The 24,313-nt window shown below is 43.1% G+C and overlaps 1 protein-coding gene across 2 annotated transcripts in view; it reads left to right on the forward strand.

The window, feature by feature from the left end:
- Nucleotides 1-24,313, forward strand: part of pacs1b (phosphofurin acidic cluster sorting protein 1b) — a 71,843-nt gene that overhangs the window by 41,418 nt on the left and 6,112 nt on the right. The window contains exons 3-21 of one of the 2 annotated variants that reach the window (XM_004570663.6): nt 603-692; nt 2,484-2,609; nt 8,983-9,127; nt 9,241-9,332; nt 10,806-10,883; nt 14,095-14,154; nt 17,966-18,126; nt 18,611-18,704; nt 19,907-19,990; nt 20,221-20,342; nt 20,821-20,956; nt 21,290-21,394; nt 21,517-21,623; nt 22,881-23,035; nt 23,279-23,389; nt 23,477-23,579; nt 23,666-23,708; nt 23,798-23,840; nt 23,922-24,063. In XM_004570663.6, coding sequence (XP_004570720.1) covers nt 603-692; nt 2,484-2,609; nt 8,983-9,127; nt 9,241-9,332; nt 10,806-10,883; nt 14,095-14,154; nt 17,966-18,126; nt 18,611-18,704; nt 19,907-19,990; nt 20,221-20,342; nt 20,821-20,956; nt 21,290-21,394; nt 21,517-21,623; nt 22,881-23,035; nt 23,279-23,389; nt 23,477-23,579; nt 23,666-23,708; nt 23,798-23,840; nt 23,922-24,063 — 1,997 coding nt within the window. The remainder of the gene's footprint in view (nt 1-602; nt 693-2,483; nt 2,610-8,982; nt 9,128-9,240; nt 9,333-10,805; nt 10,884-14,094; nt 14,155-17,965; nt 18,127-18,610; nt 18,705-19,906; nt 19,991-20,220; nt 20,343-20,820; nt 20,957-21,289; nt 21,395-21,516; nt 21,624-22,880; nt 23,036-23,278; nt 23,390-23,476; nt 23,580-23,665; nt 23,709-23,797; nt 23,841-23,921; nt 24,064-24,313) is intronic. The other variant, XM_004570664.6, reaches the window with a different exon arrangement.

A 24,313-nucleotide genomic window follows, 5' to 3' on the forward strand; every position in this document is an offset into this window, starting at 1 on the left:
CGCAGACACGCTTCCTCCTCGTTGTTTTGCAGCCAAGCTGCTTTCTGAAATGCCTCATTAGCCGGGTGCTTTTCTCTTAGAACTGGCAGAAGGAGCAGCGCTGCCAAATCCCACTTTTTCTGACCATTGGAGAGCTTTTTGGCAGCGCAGGCGGCCAAGTTAGTTAAAGTTAGCACAGAATACTTCAAAAATACTGCATTTTGTCACATTTTGTTGTCATTTCTCTCTCTAATGCCAGGGCTCCACTCCAAACTTCTACTCGCTGGCTCGTTTTCAGTCTTGATTGCTATCGTCTTGTTTTCTAAGTAAACCATTAAATTCTCTGCTGCTCTCTCACATAAGGCTCTTTAAGCTGGTTTAATTCTTTTTCCATGCGGCTGCCGCTCGCTCAGTCTTCCAGCCCTGCTTTCTCCTATCAGGCATTTCTCCTTACTCACCTCCTCCTCCGGCTGTGCATGGCTGATGATAATGATGAGTCTGTTGTTTTGAGTCTGCTGGGGTTAGCTAGGGCACGCTAATAGAAATCGTTCTCTTTTTTTCTTGCTTGCTTTCTTTACTTTCACCGTTTCTTCTGTAGTCATCAGTCTGTGTCTCGTCTTCAGGGCTCCAAGCGGATCCTGCGCTCCAATGAGATCTTGCTGTCCTCAGCAGGACTGACGGAGACCGATCTGCAGCTCACCTTCTCCCTCCAGGTACGAACAAAGGTTCAGCGAGATCAGGGACCCATCAATCACAGCCAAACAATAACTTTCTGGTTTTACAGAAAACATAGAAACAACAATAACACAAAAAATTGAATCTCTAGCTTCAGAAATGCAAAAGTCTTGAGCCAACCGTCATTTTTTTATATTTTACCAAGGAGCCTTCTTGTAATTTTTTCATAGTGGTTTGGATCAAATGTTCCCCAGGCCGTCTGAAGGTCTCTGTGTTTGTTTGACAATGGCTGATTTTCATTTTCACTCCAGCCTTTGTACCCGATCCTTTTCACAGCAATATTTATTTGGCGCCGAAATCAAGAGATGAACCAGTGTTGTGTCTACATGTGACAGACAACTTAGCAAATAACCAATTTTAAGTTCTCTAAGTGAAAATCAGTGGTAACAGGTCTGATAGAGTCATTAATCCAAAATTCATATTTTAAATTTTGTGTCCAGAAAAGGTCAGAACTCATAACAGTGAGTGTCTGCAGCCATCTGTAAAACATGGCTCCGTCATGGTTTGGGCTGCATTTCAGACAGTGATGTTGCGGGTCTTGTCAAAATTGGGGAATTATGAATGCAGAAATGTACAGTCATGTTTTGATCTGCCATGCAATACCATCTGTACAGTGTCTGAGTGAAATTGGCTTCAGTTTTCAGTGTAGCAATAATTCACGAAGCACTGCCAGTACAGTGAAAGCACACCTGGATAGAAAAACACACAATGAAGCACTATCAGTCATGGATTGGGCTCCCCAGAGCAGTGTGGGATCATCTTGACAGAGAACAGAACAAAAGGCAGAAACATCCAAAGAAGCTTTGAATGTCCTTCAATAAACCTGGAGAACTATTCCTGAAGTCTACTTAAAGAAATGGGAAGAAAGCTTCCTCAGAGAGTTCAGGCTGTGATGAAGAGTAAAGGTGGTCGTACCAAATATTGACTTTCAAGCTCATCAGAATTGTGCAAACTCAGTTTTTGCCTTATATACTCCATTATGTATGTTTTTACACGCCTCAGTAAACTGTTGCACCTATTTCCAATTTTATTAGCAAAACATAAAGAAATGTGGAGTGGCTTAAGACTTTTGCACAGTACTGTATCTTTACAAACCTGGAAAACTTTGGCGTTGCTAGATGAGGGAAGATCAGGGAAGCGGATCCTTTAGCTCTGACGCGTTTGCACCTGTGATATTAAAACAGTTTGGGATAGTTTGGAAAAGTCTACACAAAGCTGCAGAAGTGTCGCCTGCAACTCTCCATACAGCAACAATACGGAGTGCATTAAGGCAGAGCGTGGTTAATGTAGTTCCCAGCGAGGTTTTCTTGTGCTCTAAATCATGCTTTCCGATTTCCATGACTCTAAAACGCTGCTAAAAGGTCAGGGAGTTTCTCTCTCTGGAGCTTGCCGAGTGCACCGAGCCAGGCATTATACATTATACATTATACATTAAACTTCCTACAGCAGCAGCGCTGCGGAGAGGAAGCTTATTAAAATCGAGCCACCGGAGTCGTTTCACGGCTTTAAACATTGTTACAGGAGCGAGTTTGGTTCCATTTATAGTGCAGCTGCTGAGATCGTTAATGATGGGTTATGTCATAGTTGGGCTCAGACTAAGTAGTTTGACACCTGGGGATGCTGAGCGAGGTCAGTGTGTGTGAGGGGACTTATACAAGAAGCTTGGATCAGTCTAATTATCAAGTCCTGAGAAATAAACATTATTTATTGAAACATCTGAATTCATTCAGGAAATAAGTGTTGTGTTGTGTGTGTGTTTCTACCTGCAGTATCCACATTTCTTAAAGAGAGATGCCAACAAGCTTCAGATCATGCTGCAGAGGCGCAAGCGATACAAGAACAGGACCATCCTGGGCTACAAGACCCTGGCTTTGGGTCTAATCAACATGGCCGAGGTAACGTAAACCTGCAGAGGTGATTTATTCTGTTTTTCTTAACCTTTAAATCTGATCACTTTCCTCTTCAGCTTCTTCCTCCTTGATTATTCCTGACGTTTCCTCAAATGCCTTAAATGTGCTGCATTTATTGCATGTAGAATAAACCTGTGAAAATGGGACATTTGAGCTACATTCAATACGTCTCCCGTTGGCCTTTTTTTTTATCTTTCTAAATGTGTTTTTCTAAATTAGGTTTAGCTTCTTTGAATAGCAATGTGCATTTATTTAAACCCATAAATAAACCCTCAGCGTTTCTTTACTGGAAGCAGTGCTGCAGCTTTTTGTTGAAACATTTATAGATGATTCATCGGCGAGTGATGGAAAATAATGTTTAGCCCGAAGCTCTTATAGGAGACATCTGTGCCAGCTGACCTTGTTCGCGGCACTTTTGCACAGTTGTAGTGCTCTCCAAACAAAAGACTGTGACGAGTCAAAACTAGAGCGAACAATTTCTGGAGAAAAGGCAGCGGGATCGTTTCTATTGTCAGAGTTTGACTGCTGCTAGCTGCTTGCAAACAATTGGAGGTAAATAAGAGGACAAAGGGAGCTGAATGGAGACAGATAATTTAAGATGTGGAAGGAGGGAGAGTCTTAATGATTGTTCGGACGTTTGTGTGAGAGAGAAAGAGGCAGAGAAAAGCAGCGTTTGTGTTGTGTTTTTGTCCACAAAAGCTCTATTTTAGGCAGAGTGTTATGATTACAGGAGAGCGAGAAAATGTATCTTAAGTATCCAACACGTAGGGAAGGGGGCAATTAAATCAACCAATCAGTGATCATTTGAAATCACTTCTTACCAGCTTCCAAACATGTCGGTTAAACATCCATACATCTGTTTTCTTCCATTTATCTAATTCAGGGATGTACCACCATACTACCGCTGCCAAAGGGTAAGAGGCGGGGTACAACCTGGGCAGGTCGCCAGTCTGTCGCAGACCATTCACACTTACATTCACACCTACAGGCAATTTAGAGTCACCAATTAAGCTAACCCCACTAACGGTGCTAACCACTGCACCACCGTGCTGCCACATATCGTGATATCATTAAATTCTATCATTCTTGATTTATGGCCAAATTTCCAATTGTCTTTAAGTCCAGCTGAACGTTTCTGAAAAAACAGACGAAATCCTCTGACAGTGTTCAAGATTGAGCTCGTTCCCAAAAATGTAGAAAATTCAAAGTGAAACGCCGACTGTGAGACGGCCGCGCGTCCTCTCAGCAGCGGTTACATTTCTCTGCGGTCTTCAAAGAGGTGAAGCGCAGAGTTGCGACTTTGCAGAATCTCGTGTTTGTGTCAGCATTGCAGGGAAATGAGTATCAGGCAGGTGAGCGATTGCACTTTGCTTTAACAGACGTGTGGCTATAGTATTATTATTTATTCTTACATTTCCAGCACTGGGCGCCTCTGAGGCAGCAGATGGAGGTTAAGCTGCATGTTTGAGGGTGCGTCAGCTGCGAGCTGTTGAGTCAGTGGAGTCTCATCCTTTGCAGCCAGACAAAAGTCCCAGCTGATCTGAGCTGTTGACCCAACAAGCCACCGGTCACGGTCTCATCTCTCTAAACATGCAGCTTCTGCCCTCTGCTTAAATCCGATCTTCATTTCTCAGCCGGTCTTCGCAGAACGTTTTCTAAAGCTAATATCCAGCACGATAATCCGCGATGCTCCTCTCTTGTGGCAGCTCCCTTCATACACATCATTCCTCTCCTCCTTTGTCATTCAGGAAATTTTCATTCACAGCGGCGGCTCGCAAAACGTATTTATTGCCAACCTTCATTTAACCTTCACGTAAACTCAATTCGCCGAGTGCGCTTTCAAATCAGACGCTGGATTTTGATCTCTGGCCCGGCGTCCTCTTCTCGGCCGACATAAATGTCGCCACAAATCAAACGTACAATTAAATTTCAGCCTCTTCTGCCAAAAGCTCCTCACATTCCCTGCTTCCTCCGATATGAAACTGCTTTAAAAGGCTGGTGATTTATGCCGTCTGTACTTGTGTGCGCACGTGTGGACGGTCTTTGTCCTTTAGGAACGCCTGTTAGCTTTCACCAGCTGTGTGTGTGTGTAAGTCAGGATTATTAAATGTGTAAAACACCTTCAACTCTCTGGCTTCACATAAAATGTTTTATGGAGAGAAAAGAACATAAATCCACAGTCACTCAACAAACGGGTCTGATCTCATGTTTACAGGAGTGTCTTTGTAGATGGAACTGAACCAAATACGGTAGAGTGAGCTGTTATAATACATCCAACCCTAAGTCAGACTTCCAGTCCTGATTAAACTATGTTTTTGGTGCCTGCTGGCTGTCCATGGCCGTCCCTGCATATATAATAAAGTCACATTTTATTCCAGAGCCAGTCTCAACAGACAATTTGTCTGTTGAGTGCTTTATAAAGGGCAGAGGCCATAAATTCAGACTCGTACGTACGGCAGGTTCAAACTCATTCCCTCTGAGCCACAGCAGAAGTTACTCTGCTGCCATATTCTGCCTAAAGCTCTGTGTGTGTGTCAGGAAAATAATACGCTACAGGGGACACACGTGGGCTTTCAGAGTCACAGAGAAATGTCATGTTTATGGCACTGTGCTGCCTTAATATGACAGGTAGTTTCCACTGACCCTGCAAGCAGCAGGAGGAGAATGAACTGCTGAACCTGTTCATGATTTCAGAAACATTTTGCTTCTGAATCTGAAATCTTACAAATTCAGTTTTATTTATACGTTACATTGTAAGGCTATAACAATACAGAGAAACCCCAACAATCAGATGAGCCCCTATGAGCGAGCACTTTGATGACAGTGGGAAGGAAGAACTCCCTTTTGACAGGAAGAAACTTCCAGAACCAGGTTCAAGAAGCCGTGACTGGTTGGGAAGCAAATGAAGGATAACTCAGAAGAAGTTCAGGACGGCGCAAAAGTCTTGAGCCACTCCCCATTTCTTTATATTTTGCTTCTGAATAGCCTTTCATGTGGTACGGAGCAAAAGTTCTCCAGGATTTCTGAAGGTCTTTAAAAGCTTTTGTTTGGCTGCTTTTTCCACATATTTTCAGTCCAGTCTCTCTGGACTAACCAGTGTTGTGTTTACACAGTACAGATAACAATTGTATCTTTAGGCACTTTGTTACTATCAGCATGTTGCAAGAACACATCATTTGTTTCCTTTTCTTTAGATAAATCGTCGAAAAATACCAAGGATATCACAGTTTAACTGCTACAAAGTAGTATTTTTGTACCCACAAGGTACGGTGAGAGTCGAGGACCAGGTTAACGGGTTAGTCGATTTCTGAGTGGAGTGATGGACTCACTGCAGTCGTAGTTATGCGCTACGTCTCGTTTGAGCGGGCTCTGAACCTTTAATTTCTCGAGTGTTACTAAACATTGTTCAACAGTGGCTGCGTGTTTTTGCATATTTAGAATTCTTCATTTGTTTTCATTTTGCTTTTATTTTGAAGTTTTCTTCACACTTCAGTTTCCTTTCATTTAGTTGCCATAGTAGATTTGTAGATTTGCGCAACTCTTTTATTTTGACTGTTAGTGCTGAAAATGTCTAATTTCAGTTACGTTTTTTTGTTTTTAACTATTCTATACACTCATGGTGTCTCAACACATGTGCGCCAAAGCCCCCCGATGCCTCGTGGGATGGCAAATTTAATCCATAGAAAAAATGCACAAAGTTCATTTTGCAGAGATTTTCAGAAGCTGCCATGTATTTCGGAGACTGAGTATAGCTATCTTTAACCGTCACACTGCACAGTATGTGTTCACTGCAATCAGTGCTTTGTTTGAATAAATGAACACAAGCTCAGCAGCTGCCTTCAGTTATGGGCCATAATAAAATACTTACATAAGTTACGTCTAAGTGAAAGTGTGTCGACAAAGTTACTGTTGAGAGCAAGTGTGACACGGCCATGAATGTTATACAGAGGCAGAGTAGGCAGTGTGATGTGAAGCACTGTTCTGCAGCTTTGAGTTTTCTATTGAAGTCGTAGCAAGCTTAGTTGGTAAAGAGCGCCAATACGCTGTGTTATATGTTTACATTACAGAGAAGGATGGCCGCTAATTAGTGCACAATAACAGACTAATGAGACACTCACAGAAACACAGCACAGACCTCTCTGACAAGCTCTTATTGTCTCGGACCACACAGGAAGCTGTTTTATTTGTCTGCATACAAAATGCTACAAGAGCCACCAACACCACAGATACCTTGAAGTCGAGATTAGCAACTCAAAGCGGCCGAGGTGAAGTTAGCAGTCAGCCTGCGCTCCTCTCACCTGTCAATCAAGCAGCCGTGATCCTGAGCCCTAATAAAAGCTTAAGCTGGTGAGGTGGTTAAAGATCGATGGCTGCACAGGAGCAGGTTAGCAGTAGACCACCCACACATTTTAGGGTTTTTTTTTTTTGGTGTCAAGCTGCTTTTTTAATGTTTTGAAGTTGGACTTTTCTTTGGGGACTGAAACTACGTCCACTCTGGAAGTGATTCACAGCCATCAGAGACGATAGAAAGTGAAGCAACTATGTTCAAAAATGTGGTAAAAATATGGGCAAACTAGCAACTAGTGGGCAGGACTCAAGATAAACTTTCTCAACTTCAAGGCGAACGATCAAAGCGACTAATAATGAGAGTAACGAATGGCTTTGATTTACCTGGTAGTAAACACTTTAGAGGCAATTGGTGTGAAAGGCTTCCAGTCTGAATCTAAAAGTGAAGCTGATTCACACACAGCTCAAAACTCATTCATTCAGAGAGCTGTTAGCTTGTGATTTACTGTTAAATCCTGCACAGTAGGAATCGACTCCTTATTACCTTTGTTACAAACTATCTCCAGACTATTTGGACATCTACCAAAATTTGTTCGTACATGAACGATGCTCACAGGGGGTTTATTGTGTGAGTTGTGATTTTTTTTATTTGTACGAGACTTTAAAGCTTTAAATTACTGTTAATTTTTTTTTTCTTTTTTGTAGAGCGTGCAAACCACACAGGCTCACTTTCAGTTGGAGGTTTTATGTGATGTCATTGGTGGAGGGAGGTTATTCAAAGATCTAGCGGTGTAAAATTACTGGTTGTCACTTTTTAAGCACCATGAAATCCTCCATAAAATGCACAATTTTGTAAGAAGTGGAAGTGTGAGAGCGAGATGACATAACAATTCCTTTAAAATCATCTTGTCATTTATTGCCCGTGTGCTTTCACGATACTGAGAAATAAAACATTGGTTTCATTACTTTTTCTTAATTTAATCAATATCTATAAATGTTTCTGACTTTTGGGCTTTGAAGATATATTAAAATCATGTTAAAGTCATCATTACTGCTATTTAATTTTTTACTACCTGAAGAAAATAAAGCATCATGAGCTCAGGTGGCATTTAACTACTTTAATTTTTAAAACTGCGTAAAGATTCAGAAGATGCGCCTGCACTGAATCCTTGTGTGGGTTTTACTGTCTTCATGAGGGGAAAAGCAGTCGAATTACGTCTGTGTTCCTCTCAGACACGCATGTTCATCTTCATGCTGTTTGATAGATTTGCATAATTGTCTTTCTTTGAGAAAATGGTTAAAATTAGCAGCTGCAGGAAGCTTCGGGAGCCTATCGGCAGCATGTGCGCCAGTGTAGGTGAATGGATGCACGGCAACAACGTCTCTCTCCTTGAATGTTTGGCTAAGGCTGGCTCCATAATAAGCTGCTCAGACTTCATTAAATGTGCGAGTGTGACCAGATTCCTGAGAGAGGCTGGGTGTCACTCGGTTAGACGCACAAACACACACAGCAGACGTGGCGCTGCTCTTTGCTGCAGCCGCACAGAGAATTGATTGCCTCTGCCTCGCCTGTGCGTGCTTTCTCTGTCGGCGTCTGGTTTTGTTCATTTTCCTCAGCCTTGTTTTGTCTCCCGGTTTCTTTATTGTTCTCTCCATCTGCAGAGCTTTCATGCCAGTCTCTATTGCTTCACTGCTGTTTCCCCTCCTCGTCTAATGCTGTTTAAATGATGTATAGTCCAGTGTATCCCTACTTTGTCTGTACAGGAAGACCAAGAATGGAAATAAGTAGATTTTATCCTCAATAATTCAGTTAAAAAGATTATCTGACTTCTTTGTTTTTTCAGTCTCCTTCTTTCTGTTTGCATGCTGCTATTTGACTATTCAGACGCTCATTTGGGAAGAGTTTCTTTTAAAGAGAACGTCGAGATTCTATTCAAATCTCATACAGGCTAGCACACACTAAGTTGTGGATACTTGTGGATAAAAACGTAGCTAGAATGTGGATACATTTACATTTAATCCAGCTGACTCTGATCTCGTTTAAACGCTGCTGCTTTTTTCCTTCCTCAAGGTGATGCAGCACCCCAGCGAGGGTGCCCAGATCCTGGGGCTGCACAGCCAGGTGAAGGATGCCTCAGTGCCCGTGGCTGAGATCAGAGTCTACTCCCTGTCGAGTCAGCCCATCGATCACGAGGGACCTAAAGCAAAGATGTCTGGTGCGCACATCATCTCACCGAATCTATCTTTCTCTCTAATAGTCTGTGTCTGCCCTCCTCCTGTCAGTTTGCTCCCATTCCTCAGTGGCGTCTCTTTTTCTGCGTCTCCCTAGATCGTTCTCCAGACATCGACAACTACTCTGAAGAAGAGGAGGAGAGCTACTCGTCAGAGCAGGAAGGCAGCGATGACCCCATTCACGGGCAGGTGTGTTGAGATGAGGACAACAATCACTTCATGGTTAATCTTGCAGTCACTCTGCCTCGCCCTCCATTTTCAAGTTGTTTTACATCATGGAAGCGGCTGCTGAAAGTATGTGAGCAGCACAGATCATAAATAATTTATATTTACAGCTTTACAAAGAATGAAAACATCTAAAAATCAAAAACCCAGCTCTCACATTTGAACCAATACCATAATTCCCACTGATTTCCACGTCTACAAATAAATATTTTTGTATAAGCAGACACAGGAACGACAGAAAAAGCGAGTCGTCCAGATTTGGTCGAACCGACGGGGTTATTGGGTTTTCTCCAGGAGCATCAGTTCACAGTGACACTGGTGTGATGATCAGCGGAGCACTGGTGCTTTCTTTATTATGTTACCTTCTTTCTGAGATTACGAGAGAGAAGACGGTGGGTCTCAGTGGGACGTAAGGGGAATTGGCGCCCATCGGTGCGAGAGATTGAAAGGAGCAAAAAGACAGCATGGAGAGATAAGAAGAGAGCAATGAGGCTTTTGGGGGCCAGATTGAAAAGGCAGAAGGGAGAGACGGAGGGAATCCGAGCGCCAAGAGGGAGGATAAACGGAGCGCAGGGCGTTACGGTAGAGAGGTGAAGAATTAACTTCAATACTGAAGCAGGAATCGGGTCAGAGCTGGGGTTCAGTTTCTTGTTTTCATGGTTTTTGTGTGTTTTGATGATAATATAACCAAGGGCAAGTTAAGCTGAGTTTTGAGGGACATTTCAACACTGCTAAATGAGAGACAGATGGGGGGGATAAACACAAGCTGTTGTTTTAATTGATTTTAATTGAACGTCAGGGTCGGCCAAGTTAGCCACATCTATTCTGCTCTACTTGTCACCTGGCAACACGGCGAGCCAGTGTTGCCAGATTTCCAGATTTGCGCACTGACTTTGGTTAGTGCATTAATGACATTAAAGGATTGTGATATTATATCATGAAAAATTCTCCTGAAGAAACTACATTTCAGATAAATACTGACCATGCATGAATATAGCGCCCGATTATCTGTATTGGCTAATGTCAGCCTTGTTTACTGATATCAGTCTATTGAAAAATAAGAATACATTTAGTGACCTACTGATTAAGCTATTAGAGCTGCACCTAAGGTTTAAGTCACAGTATTAGTAATTACAGAAACCTAAAAACTGATTTCTTTGTTTCGCTGGCACAAAAGGAGGAACGACAACCAAAAAACACAAAATAAAGAGAAATAGTGGTTTTTGGCTTCATGTTGGCAGCCAGCAGCTGAATGAAAAAACAATGTATCCATGTTACCAGGAGCAACAGTGTAACCACGCAGACAAATTGTGTCGCTAAGACTCATTAGTTTTTTTTCTTATAGCTGGAGTTGGCGACCTTGAACTAACCTTTAAAACACCACTTGCTCTCCTCGTCTTCCTCTCATTCGTGTTTCTCTCACTTTTTCCTTCTCAGTATCTGTTTGATGAAGACGAGGAGGTGAGGAAGAAGAAGCCGAGGCGTAAGCTGCCTTCCAACGCTGGTATCACCAGGGTAAGGAGAAGAAAAGCCCCCTCCCTGATCTCCCCCTTCATCCTCCCTCTCTTTTATACTCGTTTTTCTGCCTACCTGCTTGTTTTGTGCGTGAAGCACTTTTGCAGCAAACCCGCTTCGTGCGACGGCCGTTTCAGATAAATTTGATTTGACTGGACTCAACAACCCTCCCTCCTCCTGCGCAGCCTCTCGCCTCACCTCATTCAACCTCTCCTCCTTATCTGCTCGCCCCAACCTCCCCTCCCGCTCCTGTCTCTCTCTCTCGGCCTGGCTCGCTCCCGTGTTGGTTTATCTGCAAATCCATTTTCTGCCGCTCATTCACTCTACGTGTAATCAGGCCGATTTTAACCTGAGGCTGCACGGACACACACGCGCACACATAAACTGTACATAAAGGCTCAGCAGGAGGCACAGATTACAACACAATTTAAATTTTTTTAAATCACCCTGGAAAAAATGAAGGTAGAGCTGCAGCTTAGCAGAAGAAAGGCAGCATTTGGTATGTGCGTGCTTGTGTTTGTCTAAGGAGGCTGTTATTGCGGCACCTTTGTAGATTCTATAGAACACACACACACGTGCGCGCACACATGCACACACTAACCACCTGCACTGCTACACACACATTAAATATGTACTCGCTCTTAAAAGCCCCTACAGCAGACCCTGCACCCTGTGCGTCCCCAGGAGGTCCGACATGAAGCCGACCCTCTCCACTGCGTAGCAGCAAATTGCGACAAATCCTCCAAAACACTCTCACTCTCCACAGCCACTCAGACACCCACTTGTTTTGCAGATGAAAGCTTTGCTTTGTACTTTTTTTTCCTTCATTTTTTACATCCAAACTGAGTTTTTCATCCTTTCTTTTTTTGTTTTGTTTCTGGGTTGTTGTTTTTTTTAAAACCCAAAACGACGCTGAGAATTTTATTTTAACGTTTGGCCTGAAGTAGATTTACACACATGCGAAGATTGTTGGGTTTCCACTAATTTTAAAAAAGAAAAACATGCCGTGTCCCAAAGATGGCTTCAGGTAGAATAATCTTCATATTTAAACAGTGAACTGCAGTGTTTGCAAGGACAGTTGTGTGTTTATGAGTCGGCTGTATTTGCTGCTTGACTTTGTGCATTTAAATTAATGTCACAGAATAAGAGGATGATGCCAAGCGTTTGAAACCATGCCTTTTGTTCATTATCTGTATTTTTCATGTCCAATCAGGACATCGAAGTCATGAGTTATAAAACACAGCGGACAATAATAGAGGTCCTGCCTTTGTAAACTCAGTTGGGAAATAATCACATTGACTAATATAAATTTCGATCACTATCATAGGATCAAAGTAAATTTTTTGCAAAGTACATTTAGTAAATTGCTTTCTAGATTAAATATTCATGCAGAATAATCTGTTTTTGACTGATCCAGGTAATTACATACCCGAAAAATCATAGTGTTTATTAGATTTATGCAGAATTATGTAAGAATCCAGTAAAGCCACAAATCACTGATGCACATTAACAAATAGATGAACACAGAGATACCGAAAGGACAAACGTTAGTCACAGGGAGCTGCAGCTACGCCTCTGTTGGCATCCACCTGTCTGACAAACAGCTAAGACTTGTTGCTGCTTAATATTTCAGTGGGTGAGTCATACAACTGTAAACATCGATGTTAGGGAGAAAAAATGTGCTGCTGAAATCAAAACAGGTTTTGGACTGGGCTGTAAGCACGTTCTGCAGTGATGTTGATCATTTGGATATGAAAGTCTGTGTGCTTTGCTTCTAGAAGCATCCTCGAGTGGTGATTGGAGGAACTGCAGAAGCTGCTATGGTGGTTGCTGCTCGCTACCTTATAAACTACCTCTATTACTGCTACAGTGTGCTACTATTACAGCTTAGAGGTGAATGGGCAGTTTGTAGGGCCACACAGTGAATGTTGTTAGTGACATTTGGCAAAATAACTGACAGCTAACAGGTGGGTGGGTACGTCCAGAGTTAAGGGGTATTCACACAGTGACTGGCGGCACCATGGCAACCAGTCCCCATAGAAATCCATGACTTCAAATAACCATGGGGGAAATGATCGCCGGCAATACATAGTGGGCGGGTCTTGAGTTTAACTTTTCTGACGGTTGAAGTGAGCAATTAAAGTGACTACCAATGAGAACGCAGGATACCATTGATTGACATGTGACAGTAAATACATTCGAGCACTGGTGTCAAACCTCCCGCATGGCCATTCATACTAGACCATGTGATTTATTCCTTCTTTGTTTCTGATTTTTGTTTAGCTGAACCTTTTGTATACTCTTATACATTTATGTCTGAAATGAATGTGTTATTTGTGAATACATTGTATTTAGTTGCTTTAGCTTTACTGCAACATTGAAAAAAAAAACCCTATTCTAAACATATTGCAGTTATTTTGTGTCAACAGAGCAAGTGCAACAATGTCACCAGCTGCTTGGAGCTTACTACATTATCATTTAAAGCAACGGTGGCGTTATGTGATGTGTTTGTAGAGTATGAGCCAGAGGCTAATACAAGAGACCAGGTGGCTCAATAAGTTATAACATTTCTCTGCAACTGCTGCGTGTGCAAATTAGTTAGTAAGCATATCAACTCACCTATGAGGCCGTCAAATGGTTATTACAGGTTATAAAAAGTGTAGTGTTTTAGAAATAGTCTTGGATTTAGTTTTTGAGGTAAAAATAACTTGTGCATTTGAAGATCCGCTTCCTTTTTGCAGGATAATCTCGTCTGGCTCACAAATGTCACGCACGCAAAAATGTAATTGAATTTTGAACTGCCGAGTCGGACAGATGTCGCACGTTTCAAGAAAAACTCCAGACTCGCGTTCAGTAAATGTTACGTCTTCCTTTTTCAGATCACTTTTTGAATAAGATAATCAGTCCTTTGCGATTATTCAGGAAACGTATCTCGTGTTGGGAAGCGTCGACTTGGATAACCTCGGTAACGGGCCCGCTCTCACAGATTCCAGTGTAATAACACGAGGCACATTTTTCCTTTGCAGAAGTGATGCTGCATCCATTAACTGCTGCTGTTTTGACTCATCAGGCGTGAAAAGTGCGTGGAGATTGCCTCCTGTCGGTTTTCCCTAGGCTGTCGTGTTCTCCCCCCACACACACGCACACACACTGATATGAACATCTATCCGAGTTTCACGTTGTGCCTTTTTTTCCATTTTCTCTCTCACAGCAACCCAACATCAAACAGAAGTTTGTCGCCTTGCTGAAAAGGTTTAAAGTCACAGATGAGGTGGGTGCTCATTTCTCCGTTGTTTTTCTCTCTTCTATTCCCCTCCCCTCTCCGTGGCTCTTCTTCCTTCCTGATCACTTATATCACACGTCCACACTTCGGCTTTATGTGCGAGGTTCAGAGTGTGCGTTTGCCAGGTTGTTGGGAGTCGACGTGTATTTCAGTTGAGCTTTGAAGACACACGGAGATGTGTGGGAGAGATGTGGCAGAACAACTGAGATTCAGCTGGCAGCTCACAATGACATTGTAATTTAAAATAGAACAAAGATGTTTGTGTGTGTGTGTTTGTGTGCTTCTGTCAAGCAAAATATGTGTGTGCTGTCTCAAAGTGGGTGCGTGTGTGTTACAATCTATTAAAATTTCATTACCTTCCCTCTGTGTCTTTACAAATCGAATTTTGTTCGTCTGTGCTTGCATCCTGTGCTTGCTCGTGTCGCTTTTCAAAATTGCAAATTGGAATATTGCTATTTTATTTGTATAAGCGTGTACGACATATTGATTTTGTTTGATTTCATACAGTTGGATTGTTTGTGTAGTTTTGTGTCTGCACACCACCACAGAGGAGTTTCAGATTTGGTATTAACGTGCAGATTTTCAGCTTTAAGTCGAGGTTTTTTTTTTTAATTAATTGGATAACTCGCTGCACAGCAGCCAGATGATGCCCATCCATTCATTATTCAATGACAAATTAAGAGGATAAAAGATCTGGAGTTAATTAAACTTGTATTTGGTAGCTTTTCACTGGGATTTTAAATATGAGGCCCAAGAGATGTCGGTGCAAGTGAAGTATGCCGTCATTAAGCCTGCAAATCTCGGGAAACCTGTCACAGAAAGAGCAAAAACTTCAGTAGCGAAAAGAATCTACAGTCTGGTGCATTGTTAGAAAGAATGGATGCACTCAGCAGCTCAGCTACACTAAAAAGCCTAAAAGAGCACAGAAGACGGCCAAAGTGCACGAAAACCATCAGCGGTTTCACTTAAGTCACATCAGACTTGGACTGAAAACATGTATAAGAGCACGCACAGTTCTGGAGAGTTTTTTGTGGACGGATCAAACTAAGATGAAAAAGTAGCAGAATGATGGGAAGAGAAGCATAGTGGCAGCAGTGTTAGGGCGAGGGCATGTATGGCTGCCAGTGGAACTGGGTCAGTAGTGTTTGTTAATGATGTGACTGCAGATGCAAGCAGCAGGATGAACTGTGAAGTGCACAGGGCTGTACGTTCTGCTCAGATTCAGTCATATGCTGCAGAACTGGTCACACAGTGCTTCATAGTGCAAATAATGACCCAAAGCAAACTGCAAAAGCAACTCAAGAGATTCTTAAAGCAAATAAATGTGATTTTCTTCAAGTCAGTCACCTAAGCTCAACTCAGCCGAGCAGATTTTTGGCTACTGAAGGCAGAGACCCACAAAAAAGCAGCGGCTGCATTAAAGGTCTAACAAAGCATCCCAAGTGAGGAAACGGCATTTTCTGACGTCCATAAGCTCTACACTTCAGCCTTCTAGACTTGTGTTCGGTTAATTTGGAGCATCTGAAAACAGGAGACTGGTTATAAAAATGTCTGTAATTCCTGAACATTGAATGCAACACTTTCTTTAATTAAAGCTGTTTTAAGATCTGCTGTAATGGTGTGCAGAGGCAAAGCCTGAACATGTGACGTCTTTTATTTTAATTACTCAGATCACTGTTATTGTAAAATGTTCCATGTGTATTGCTGTGACCAGTGTTGCAGAAAATCTACTTCTGCTTTATTCATGTGATTACAAACATTGCTGATCCTAGCAAAACTCTTTCTGCTACTTTTTAAGTACCACGAAGGCGGTTTGATATTTGTTGTTTATGTCTGTTTGTGTACAGATTTTGTCACTGGGAAAACATCACAGCCGCACAAGACAGAGTTATAAAATTTTTAGGTGTTTAGTTGAGATTGAAACAAAAGTGGAGTTCAGAGGTGAGTCTTGTTCAGTCTGTGTGATCTAATCTGACGAGGGCCTCTGGTCAAATCTGACCTGATTATTTAATGATGGTTTGGTAGAAGTGACGCTCCATGTACTGCAAACTGGTTATGGAAGCTGAGGATTGGATTGCCCTCCACACTGATCACCGCTCAATCCAATAAGCAGCAAACCCCTGCGGACCAATGTAGCCTTTTCAGGTCAAGGCCCCGTGGGCTAAAGGAGTCAGTTTAGGTGGTCCTGATTAGGATACTTCCTGGACGTCACCTAAAAGAGGTGTTTCAACCATGTCCTACCGAGAGAAGGCTGCCAGGAGACTAGCTGGAGAGATTATACCTCTGGGCTCTCTTGAGAAACACTCAGTCCCCCACCGCCCCAGAGTCCCTGTGACCCAAACTCAGATAAGGAGCAGAGGATAGTTGGATTCTTATAGATTCAGCCATAAGTTTAATTATTAACTATCTGGAAACTCATCGCTGCAATAGAAACCCAATTTTACCCCAGCTTATCCTTGTTGAACAACAAACTAGATGATTTTTACAATAAAATCACATCTGACTCGATAGTAAAGAATTCTCAGACCAAGGCCGTCTCACGGTTATTCCTCTGATGCACCATCAGTCCACGTGTACTAAAGGCAGTAAGACTTTGACCTTATTTGACCAACTGCCTAATAACTAAATCAATCCCCTCGACAAACAATAACACTACAAAGGGCCTGACACCTCACCTGTCATTTGATGCATAAAAAGACCATAAACTTGTTGAAAAGCGTCACCATAGCAGCAGCGGGGACAGCTTCACATCATGCACTAAACACACTTTCCGTGAGAATGCACATCAATCTGAAACACTCAGGACCTCCTGCAGGTTAAAACACAATGTATTTCAACAAATATTACAAAAGTGCAGCTTGTGATTGAACTGATGGATCAGTAGTGCTTTACACAAATTCCCAGTACCAGCGACTGAAATGATATTGTTTACAGCGCTGGTGTTTTTCCTTAAGGAAATATCCTGCCGTCCAAGTCTGCTTTCATTGAGATGCCAGCCACGCGTGTGCCTATGACACAATCACAATGAAAAGTCTGTCCACAGACATATAAACACCAGTCGGAGTACTTTGAGGTGGTTGCTTCTAATGAATGCATCTCCACCTTGTTTTTCCCCCTCAGTGATCTCACACACATGCACGCACACACACAGGTGGATAGTGTTACATTATGAAAGCAGAACCAGCTATGCTATCACATCAGATAACAATACAAATGATTATCCATTGTGTGTGGTTTACTGGCTGGCTCCTGAGTGCGCTTTAAATCGTAAAGACGTGACGTCTCTGTTCCCACGCTGAATGAACATTTTTGGAGTGGAGTGCTGGTCCAAACACAAACTCGTGTTATTTCTGTTTATCCCTGCTTGTATTGCTTATGATTACATGCATGAATACTTACCCTTTAAGTCCAAATCACTGCTATAACTGGGCTCCCTGTTTAGGAGTTAGGCTGAGCTGCCTGACTCGCTCTGATGTTAGCCAGGTCACTGTGACATGTAAGCATCTCGCTTCTTTCACTTTTGATATTCAGCTTCTGTGAAATTGCGGGCTTGCAAAGCCCCGTGGTGTCAACAGAGAAACAGGCAGTGATCCGTGTCTGGTTTCACAGCTGGTATCAACATGTCTGTCCCCTGTACGCACAGAGATTAGTGCTCATTTAAAGGAAGGGAGGCTGCCGTCGATGTGCTTTTTGTGTGAAGAGAAGTGACAGATTCAGGTGATAAACAGAAACTCTAGGTGTCAAAGCTGCACAGCGACCGTGTGTGTTGGTCACCCGCTCCTCCGTGCGTCTCTCCCAGGTTGGTTTTGGCCTGGAGCACGTGTCCAGGGAGCAGATCCAGGAGGTGGAGGAGGACCTGGACGAGCTGTACGACAGCCTGGAGATGTACAACCCGAGCGACAGCGGGCCGGAGCTGGACGAGACCGACAGCATCCTGAGCACGCCCAAACCTAAGCTGAGGTACGAGCACTGGCACAGACGCGACATTAATATTCATCCCCACACTCCCGCTTCACCCGCACAGACACTGACGAGCACACAGAGAGGACTTTCATTAACAATTCAGAGCCCCCTCTGTTGGGCGAAGCTGCTCATTACAGCCACAGATTAAAAGCTTGGCATGAGCCAAAACTGGGTCAGTTTTAACTTTGATCAGAACTTTTGAATAATAATTATTTTGCTCAAAAATTCTTCTTTGCATACTTAAACGACACAGAATCGCTGCCCAGTCTGAGTCATTATTTTCAATAACATCAGAAAGCCTCAGAGTGACCCAGAACCCAGAAGTCTTACCGCTGTTACTTGACTTTCTTCTGTTCTGCTCTTTCTTTCTGTCTATCATTAAAAAATAAATGTGTGTTATGTAAGTATCTGAATAAAAAGTTAACATGTGTGTGTGTGTGTGTGTGTGTGTGTGTGTGTGTGTGTGTGTGTGTTTGCTCAGGCCGTTCTTTGAGGGAATGTCTCAGTCGAGCTCTCAGACGGAGATCGGCAGCCTGAACAGCAAAGGCAGTTTGGGCAGAGACACGTTCAGCCCGGTGAGTAACTCACTGAAACGCCTCACCTGTTAGAGCGCAGTGAACTCTTCACGAAGGATATCTGACTTTACAACCGGAACGCTTTCAAACCTGTGTCCAAATGCAGCGCTCGCCTCGTTGGTGTAAAGTGAGACCTGTGTTCGTCTCAGCAAAAACTCAAGAGTATTTGTATTTTCTCTACATTGACGTTACCTTGTGGGAAAAAAACTTGATACACAATTTAATTTAGTAGTGTTGGATATACGGTACTGTGCACAAGTCTTGAGCCATCCCTTTGTAGGCTCTACTACTATTGTTACAACTAAAACACGTAATTTGCTGAAAACTTGGCATATCTCAGCACGCTGTGCAGTCTGTCCTTAAATATGCTTCATTCATATTTCAATAAATTGCTGCACATTCCTCATTTTATTAGCCAAACATAAAGAACGTAGGGTTGGCTCAAGATTTCTTGTGAATACTATAACTTCTTCTATTTCTTGGGCCCTTAAGAAGTCATAGTAAAAGTACACGAGAAGCTGAGCGATACGGCATTAACCTAAGATTGCAAAGTGCTTCTAGTGGCAGGATAGCAAAACAATAAAGCTGTAGTAAAACAGTGTGACTAAGTAGCACATAGTACCATAAAGTACGTGAAGAATGCAGCATGAAATGAAGCAAGTAGCATGAAAAACAGCATGCGACTCTGCATTGATGTGCTAAATATCCAGAATCTAAAGCCGGTGACAGTCAGCACGGCGGGGAGCGCAGTGGAAATGTGAAATTTGAAAAATGTTTCACGCTAGCATTTCCTTAATGGAGCAGAAATTCAATAAGTCTTTGACGGTGACCATCTGCTGAATAAAAAGTGTTTAGTCTCTCAGTTTGAATGGATGGCACTGGATGTGCTTCAGGCAGCTCCAGTTCCTCCCTTCATAATGAAATAAGCTTTTAGGTTCTGACTGCTGTTGGGACACTTTCTCAAATATGTGTTTGGAAGATGAAGGAGCTGCTTTCACTTCAGTAAGTAGGTCCTATCTAATTATTTGTGTAGAATGCTTCGTCTGGCCTAAAACGGCAGACGAAAACCAACATCTTCTGGGCGTAACTGCTGTTGAGTTTTCTCCCTGAAGCCGAGAGCCGAGAGCTCTGCTCCTTCTTGTTTACCAAATCTCGAAGCTCATTAAGCCCGTAGACTGACTGCCTCTCCCATCTGTTCCCAGCAGGGGGAGCAGCCTCTTCTGGAGAAGATGAAACCTTCCCGAAGCCGCAACCTGGATGAGATCCCGTCTGAGACCGACACGCTGGTACGACTTTCCTCGTGTGTTTTTAAATGAGTGTCAGTGTGTCAAAGAGGGAGAGTTAATGTTGTGCTGGGATCTTTGTCGGTATCACTCTGAGGCGGATTCGCCGCCATCTGTGCTGCAAGCGAGACAGATTGAGAGAGCAGAAGAAACACAAAAAAGTGGGTGCCAGTATCTCCTTTCTTTGACACTGACAGCCTGTCTGTGGACTGTGTGTGTCTGTTTGTGTGTAGGAGCTAACAGACCAGGAGCTGTTCGCTGAAGTCGGCCCGTGCATCATGGTGTCCGTGGCAGAAAAACCCCGTACACCCATTAAGAGCAGCAAAGGTGAAGCACAGCCGATGGCATCGCCGAGGTAAGTCACCCAAGGCTTAGTCCCAGATACATTTGTTTAGCTGTTTTAATCTGTGCGTTGGCCTCTTTACTAATCAGCTCAGTTTTAGCTTGAGTAATGACCCCTGCCATCTTGTTTTTTAGAGCCAGAATAAATATATGTTTGGACAGAAAGGTGAAAGGTTAAGTGATCAGCAGAGTTAGTGCCAGATTGGATCCCCCAAGTCTGCCAGGAGGGCATTTAGTTTACAAAAAATGTAATGTACGCTAAAGACAATCCTATATCATTATAACTGTACACTGGATCTGCTACAAATTCAGGCATTAACCCCTTCTTTTAATGAACATGCTTACAAACCCTGTGGTTGGTAAATTCTGAGGGCAACTCAGGATCTCTAAGTAAAGCTTATAAAATGAAAGGAAAAATGAGGCCTCAGAGGCGACTATGCTGAAAAATCCTGAACTTCTTATTTCTTGAGTTTGACTTTTTTCCCCACCAGGTTGGATGGAGGCCATACACCAAGGCAGAAGCGCATTAGCACTCCGATGAAGGAGAGACAGCTGTCCAAACCTCTCAGTGAGCGGACCAACAGCTCCGACTCTGAGAGGTCCCCGGAGCTGGGACACAGCACGCCGGTACGACACTGAACGGTTATAAAATCTCATTTCGCTTTAGCTCTTTCCAGGATTTCAGCATCATCGTTTCAACCATGTATACAAAAATAAACCTGCGTATTGTGGTTGTTTCCCACAGAGGAATTAACAAAAAAATCTTCCTTTGTTCTCCGTCTGCTTATGACCCACGCGTTTTTAAAAAAAATAAAACACCAGAATTCTGATAATGTACGACCGGCCTGGAGCTCAGAAATGAATTATGTATGTGGTGATGAGTCATCTGAAGAGCAAATGTGTCGCTGTGGGGAGATTTATGTACTCTGTGTGTGTGTGTGTGTGTGTGTGTGTGTGTAGGTTCTGAGGAAAGCAGTGTACGATCAGCTTAACCAGATTTTGTTGTCGGACTCGGCGCTCCCAGAGAGCCTCATTTTGGTCAACAGCACAGACTGGCAGGGGCAGGTAAGGCCTGCAGCTTTCCGTAATAACTTTGGGTGGATTTGGTTCGTTCTTTTTCTTTTTTATTCCTATTTCTTTCCCTTTTTTTTTTTTTGACTGCACATCTCCTCTTTCATGTATTGCAGTATGTTGCAGAGCAGCTCCAGGTACAGAGACACCCGGTGGTCTGCACGTGCTCAGCAGCTGAAATACAGGCGGTGCTGTCTGCCGTGCTCACTCGCATCCAGAAGTTGTGAGTTTTTCTGATCGAATCTAACACACACACACACACACACACACACACACACACACACACACACACACACACACACACACACACACACACACACACACACACACACAGAGTGAGCTAGACTCATTGGTGTGCAGAGTGACTCATCTGTTTAGTCTTTCTTCTTGCTCTGAGCCTTATTTTTCTGACTTCTGTTCTTCCTTTGACCCTTATATATTTTGCTCCTTCTGTTCTCCTCCTCCTTTTTTGCCCCTGTGACTCACTTTGCTTTATAAAAGCAACAAAAACTTTGTCTCCCATATCTGCATCCATCACGTCGGCTTGTCCCTCTGCTTATCACTCTCTCCCACACATGTGGGAATTCTTCTGGTTTGTGTTTGCACTGTTGGCATGAAATTTGCCTGAACATAAAGGAAATGTCATCAGAGCAATAGTTAGAAATATAAAATGATTATTTTGCCTTAAATAATGTGAGTTAGATTGTAGTCTGGGAATAAAAGGGGCTTCATGTTTCTTTTTCTAATGCAGGAGCTGGGACTGAAGTCAAACCCATTACAGTACAGCCACAATAACAGGTTTTATTTAGCTTTCTAGCCATCAGTAACAGTACCTGGAGTGCAACGCAGTGCCTGTATTTCTGCTGTTAAAAACACCTCTGCAGCACATTCATGGATAGAGCCTGGTCAGTGATTATTTAGCAAGTCATGAATACACATCAGTAATAGTACAGAGGACCAGTTCCACAGTCTTAGTGCAGTTTACGCTCTGAGCTGCCATCTTGGATTGTGAAGTTGGAGTTAGATTGGCTTCTCCAGCTTTCCGAGTGGGATAGTGTATCTTGAGAGGGTGTTCTGGCTGAAAATTAGTAGGAACTCTGGATTTCTGACTTCCCACTTCAAATGGAATTCAGTATAAAAAATGAAGGGCAATCCACACAGGAAACGTCCTTAAAACTAGAGCTTTCATACACCTGTGTGTACTATGTCCTTTAAAAACGCCCACAGTCTGGGTTCCTGAGCACTGAATGAATTCTCACTAGTTTGATGTGCTTCATCTCAGATGTGCACCAAGGCACATCTGTACATCTGTAGGACACACTGTAATAAGAAATCTATTTTTTTAGGATATTTTCCAATAGAGATTAGGTTGTGTTTCTTAAAACAGGAATGTTCTTAGTATGTTTTGAGACAATGATCAAACTTTTTGTTTCTTGAGTAATGAGTATTTCTCTCTCTCTCTCTTTCTTTTTCCCTGTAGCTGCAACTGTAACTCGTCCATGCCCAGACCAGTGAAGGTGGTGGCGGTGGGCAGCCAGAGCTACCTGGGAGCCATCCTGCAGTTCTTCGTCACCCAGCTCGCCAACAAGACATCTGACTGGCTGAACCACATGCGCTTCCTGGTGGTGCCGCTGGGTGAGAGAGCCTGCTTTTGTCTCCTCCTGCAGAGTCAGACCGCAGCGAAGTTTTACTGCTTTGCAGGAAGTGATGTCTGGTGCACACAGTCACTTGTCTGCATGCTAATTGGACTTTGGGAAATGCTGTAACTTGTTAGTATGTCTTGCTTGTTGGCACATTGGTAGGAGGAACAGGCAGTCGTGTTAGCTCATTAAACTCCTCGATCCTTCCTCCTTCCCGCTCTTTCATTATGTTCATCAGGCTCTCATCCTGTGGCTAAACACCTCGGAGCCCTCGACAATCGCTACAGCTCCTCCTTTCTGGACGGGGCGTGGAGAGACATGTTCAGTCGCTCAGAGCCGCCGCAGACAGGTACCACACGTGCCGTCTCCCCTCAGGACGTACTTCAGCGTTTCGCACGTTTATTCACTTCTCCAATTGTTTTATTTTCTCCTGCAGATCAGTTGGATGTGGCAGGAAGAATTTCCCAATACATCAGCGGAGCTACAGTAACACACCAGCTGCCCATCGCCGAGGCCATGCTAACCTGCAAGCACAGAACGTGAGTACAGATGTCAGCGAACACGCGCCAGATCTTTGATCTTTTAGGTCTTCTTTAACAAACACCGCTCACTGTCCTTTTCCCAGGCGAGATGAAGACTCCTACCAGAAGTTCATTCCTTTTATTGGGGTGAGAATTCTACTCTTGAGTGGGAACTTTTTACCTTTGCTGCTGCTCATCTTCAGGATCTTTGGCTGACATCCCTTCTTGTTTTCCAGGTGGTGAAGGTTGGTCTGATCGAGTCTGGTCAGTCTCCAACAGGTGAGTGTTTGGAAAACGTCAAAAGATGTTAAAAAAGAATTCGATTTAGGGTTTCACGTTATTTCCATTTGGGTTATGAAGGAGATGCAGAGGAGGGTGTAGCAGTGAGCCTCGCTGTCCCCTCCACATCACCACCCTCCCACGGCTCTCCCACCGGGATGATCAAAGAGACAGCCACGCCTCCCTCCTCTCCCTCCATGGGGAGCGTGCTCACAGTTCAAGGGTAAGAGTTCTCTAACATTCATATTTCTTTACAGGATCTTGTAATTATACTGATGTGCTTTAAATCAAGTCCTCAGATGTAGATATTTAAAGAACCGTTTATTTTATTCAGGTTGATTTTCTGCATTTGTGTATGTTTTTCTGTTGATGTCTCAGCTGTCAGCATGCATGTTGATGATGCTGTCAGTACTGAGCTGTGGCAGAGGGATAAATGCCTTTTAATCAGCCGTCTGCTTGTTCTTTAAGCAAAC

The sequence above is a fragment of the Maylandia zebra genome, linkage group LG3 (assembly GCF_041146795.1).
Source record: "Maylandia zebra isolate NMK-2024a linkage group LG3, Mzebra_GT3a, whole genome shotgun sequence".
In the NCBI taxonomy this organism is placed as follows: Eukaryota; Metazoa; Chordata; class Actinopteri; order Cichliformes; family Cichlidae; genus Maylandia; species Maylandia zebra.